General features: G+C 27.1%; 1 protein-coding gene across 1 annotated transcript; it reads right to left on the bottom strand.

Annotated features, from left to right (window-relative positions):
* Nucleotides 1–377: 377 nt before the first annotated feature.
* Nucleotides 378–3,648, bottom strand: LOC112720631 (glucan endo-1,3-beta-glucosidase 13). Its single transcript, XM_025771635.3, has 3 exons — nt 3,393–3,648; nt 1,989–3,056; nt 378–704 (listed from the first exon to the last, which is right to left on the bottom strand). Exons 1-3 carry the CDS (start codon nt 3,445–3,447, stop codon nt 673–675), a joined length of 1,155 nt encoding a protein of 384 aa, XP_025627420.1. The 5' UTR covers nt 3,448–3,648; the 3' UTR covers nt 378–672.
* Between the last annotated feature and the right edge of the window lie 605 nt (nt 3,649–4,253).

Genomic DNA, 4,253 nt, shown 5'->3' with positions numbered 1-4,253 from the left:
GCTAAGTATGAACCAAAAAAAAAAAAATTAATGCTATATATCTAAGTCTTTTTGTTAATCAAGTCTAATGAATTTAGTCTAATATAATAAAATCAATTATGACTAATATTATTTCAAATCTTATTGTTTAACTTAGTTGAACTTGATTTATAAAAAGACTTGGATGTATAGTATTATTCTAAAAAAATTTATTAAAAAAATGATATCTAAGTATTAATATTTTGGTCCAAAAAAGATTTTCATTAACAATACTTTAATATTATTTGATGTGTTATATATATTGTGTATTATCAATTTAATTTTTTTATAAATTAAATATGTATAACAATAATAAATATGAGACTAGTTAAGATGATAAATATTAATACTTTAATATATATATTCTAAAAGTGATAACACCTTTATTTATTCAAATATTTTTGGGAATCATCCTCTTATTTAATACTTTTACATGATCTGGTAACATGTGAAATCAACTTATTACAACTAAAAAAAAAAAAAATTTTCCATGGATGACAAGCTTATTATAAAATCAATCCATTATCACATTTCACACTAAGTTGATCCATGTTTCTATAATATTATTGAGCTACCAGTTTGCAACACAAAACTTCATAATATTAACAAAGAAATTAATTAAAAGCCATACTTCTTTCATTTGCTGCCCTGTATTTAGCTGAGAATAAACCGGCAGTGAAGGAAACCTGCAACCATCATCATTCTATGTTAAAAATAGCAAGCCCCAAAATATGACTCATTTTAAACTTAATAATTAGAAATGACTAATGTCAATTTGCTAAAAGAATACAGAGAAAATTCTTAACATATATGGAAAGCACTGTACGGCTAATTTTTTTTTATATTGATTAAATATATGTGTAATATGTTATTATTGGAAGATTAGTTATTTTTTTATATGGCATTTTTTAATTGATAATATTCAAATCAGATGATCCGATTTATTTAAAAAAAATAAATTACAAATCGAAGAGTCTAATTTATATTTTTAAATATTTTTATTTTTGAAAATAAAAATTGGAGAGTTCGATTTTAATATTAATATTTTTTTTTAATTTTCAAAGACATAAATTGAACCGTCTGATTTGTGATTATTTGTTTAAAAAACAAAACAATATAAATAAATCAGAGACACTAATTTATATAATTTATAACAATATAAAATATTTCTCTCCTCACATCATCTTATCTTCTCTCTCACACCAAAAATAATAAGGGGCACTATACAATGGAAAAATCCTGATTTCATGACCCACTGGCATTGAATCAAAGTGATAACCAAACACAATTGATGATTTCTACTGACAAATTCAAAAGTAATAAAACATGTGACATTATCTAACACGAAAAAGTATGAATAATATAGATAATATTTTAATTAAAATAAAAAATATTGTGTGAACTTATTTTGTTTTAATATTAATTTAACAAACTAATTTATCATTAAATAATATGTAAGACTACTCATCATTTGATATAAATCTCACACCACAACCAGTAATGGATTGTCTGAATGTATTTGTCAATTAATTTAACCGACATAAAAATGTTCTGTAACCATAAAAAATAGGCATCTGTCATCATGCATATTTATATATGTTGTTTTATATTTTCTAACGAAGTAATTTGTTATTAGAATAATTAAATATCTTATAAAAACAATTAAACTTTTTTATTATTTATGATAAATAATAAATGAAAATAAAAATAATAAAAATCCCAAAATAATTTTTCAATTTTTTTCCCTAAGAAAAACATAGTGAAAAATTAAAAAATATATATATCTATTTTTAATGAGTGAATATTAACTAATAATTTTAAAATTTAAATTTATAATTTAAGATTTAATAATAAAAATTTATAATAAAAGATATAAAATTTAAAGTAGATAAAATAATTCTAAAACTAACAATTTATTAAAAAAAAAATTAATTCTCTAACATTACTCAAAAATGAAAAGATGGACTTACTTGGGTCAGAATTAACCAACATAGCAGTTCCACCAAAGTAGCATGTTCCCCCATTCCTCTTATTCTTTTGCCAGTAACTGTTGAAAGCATAAGAAGCATGAGCAACCACACTATCAGGGTTGTAACACTTCCCTGTTGGAAGAATCTCCTCACAATCACCACCACCCTCTCCACAAGCATACTCCAACGCCTGCTGCAGCTTCTGCGCCGGAACACTCGGCTTCGCCACGCACCACGACTTCTGCGCCTGCTCTAGTTCCGCCTCCGGCGACCCATGATGCCCTATTGGCTTACAGGGAGGAAGAGTATTGAAAGAATTCGGCGAAGGCGCAGGCGAAGGCGAAGGCAAAGGTGATTTTGATGGAGCACCAGTTGGAGGAAAATTAGGGTTTTTTATTGCGTAGCCACCAAGAGAGGGATAGTCTGCTTCCATTATTGGTGGTTCAGAAATTTCTGAAAGCTTTCTAATTTTTGAAGCAATGCCTAAAACATTAACCTTTTTAAGATTAAGAAACCCTAGGTTTTTCATGAAATCTAAATGAGAAGACACCAGACTCAAACTCTGCTGCGAGAAATGAGAGAATCCGGAATGAGGGATTAAAGAGTAGGTGGAATTCACACTTTGAAGGAACTCTAACAGTGGCTTGAGATTATATTTCGCCATTTTCAAATGGCGAAGAGAGTGGATTGGGAAACAATCCAAAGAGAAAGAAATTGAAACTTTGATGTCATTTTCCAAACCCCATCTCTTTAGAGAGTGATAAATGTTCTTCAAAGAAGGAAGAACCAAATTCAACTTTCTCTCATGATTGTAGTTGTTGTTTTTGACACCGAGGTTACAAAGATCCAAGTTTATGACTATGGTGGTGATCCTCACGGCAGGGTAGTGTGCAAGAACGTTGGTTTTGAGCCAAGTTTCTGCCATTAAGATGTTGCTTGAGACGCCATTGATGTCTCCATAACTTATGGAAATAGCTAAGGATAGGTCTGAATCTTGAGATGATGCTTGTAAAACATCTTCACTTGTTTCACATAGGTTTAGTAGCTCAATGGATTCTTCACTAGAAACTGAAAACCAGAAATGAAAAAAGGAAAAATTTATTGAAACAAATCGGGCATATATATATATAATGTTAATTTCTTAGCATTACTCAACTTGAAAATATAAAAACTATAAGATAATTTAAAGAAATTGAAATCGTGAACTTTCAAAAAAGTGAATTGAGATCGTATTTTTTTATTTTATTTATTTTCATAACTTTAAAATTAAAATTAAAATCAAGAAATGATGAAAACAAAAATGAATCTGGCATTATATGAATGAAGCAATATTGACATGTAATTGAAGTTGGTTCACTTTATTAAGAGATGAGAGAAGCTAACAAGGCTCCAAGTTTTTCTTACCAGAAAGACAAATCAAAGAAAGAAGGAAAAGATGAAAGAGCCACGGCCACCCCATATTCTTCACCGTACAATTCCTGCAAGCTGGTGTGCTGCTAGTTCGTTATTGTTATTGTTATTGCTTGCTTCTATTAATGCTTCTTCTCTTCTCCATCCGAAGCCCTTTTCAGGAGATCTTTTTGAAGCTAAGGTTGCTGTGGAATTAAGGAAGTAATCTATGTGAGGTGGCAAAGGTTTATTCTTAGTTCACTATTTCATCTATTCCTACTCCCTAAGGTTTGTTGCTTCATGAACAAAAAGAGAATCAGGAGATTAATCAGACTTTTTTCCGAAGAAGCTATGTATATGCTTTGATTTGATAAATTATTACTTTTATATAATATGGCATTATATATATATATATATATATATATATATATATATAATTGTATAACATTACTATTTGGTTATATGATTAGACGTCGTAGCTAGTTGAATTTAATATATTTTTATTAAAATTAATTATATTAAATTATTAAGATTATGATAAAAATTATTATTATATCGTTATTATCATATCAATTTTTATTTTTTGTTGTCTATGTTAATTTAAATGTTTATTACGATAAAATTATTATTATTATTATTATTATTATTATTATTAGTTCATCTCTATAAAAATTTACTGTAAGTTATACCTAAAGTATTATATATCTTCTTTTTATTTTTCTTGTTTATATACAAAAAATACATTAAATTGTTACTTTTTCTTCTTCTAATAATTATATTGTGTTTATTTTCTATTTTTATTTCTTTCTTTTAATACTTTATGAAGGATTATAAGTGTTTATAACACACAGCAGAAGTAATAATATAAAGTAATCC

Source organism: Arachis hypogaea, chromosome 11 (genome assembly GCF_003086295.3).
Source record: "Arachis hypogaea cultivar Tifrunner chromosome 11, arahy.Tifrunner.gnm2.J5K5, whole genome shotgun sequence".
Taxonomy (NCBI): domain Eukaryota; kingdom Viridiplantae; phylum Streptophyta; class Magnoliopsida; order Fabales; family Fabaceae; genus Arachis; species Arachis hypogaea.
The sequence above is the reverse complement of the archived record's forward strand: the minus strand, read 5'-3'. Positions and strand labels throughout refer to the sequence as shown.

Excerpts from the sequence above, each read along its gene's own strand:
- LOC112720631 (XM_025771635.3), bottom strand. The coding sequence starts at position 3,447 with ATGGGGTGGCCGTGGCTCTTTCATCTTTTCCTTCTTTCTTTGATTTGT. Across the intron at positions 3,057-3,392 it reads TTCTTTGATTTGTCTTTCTG|TTTCTAGTGAAGAATCCATT; the intron begins GTAAGAAAAACT and ends TCTGGTTTTCAG. Across the intron at positions 705-1,988 it reads GTTGGTTAATTCTGACCCAA|GTTTCCTTCACTGCCGGTTT; the intron begins GTAAGTCCATCT and ends TGATGGTTGCAG.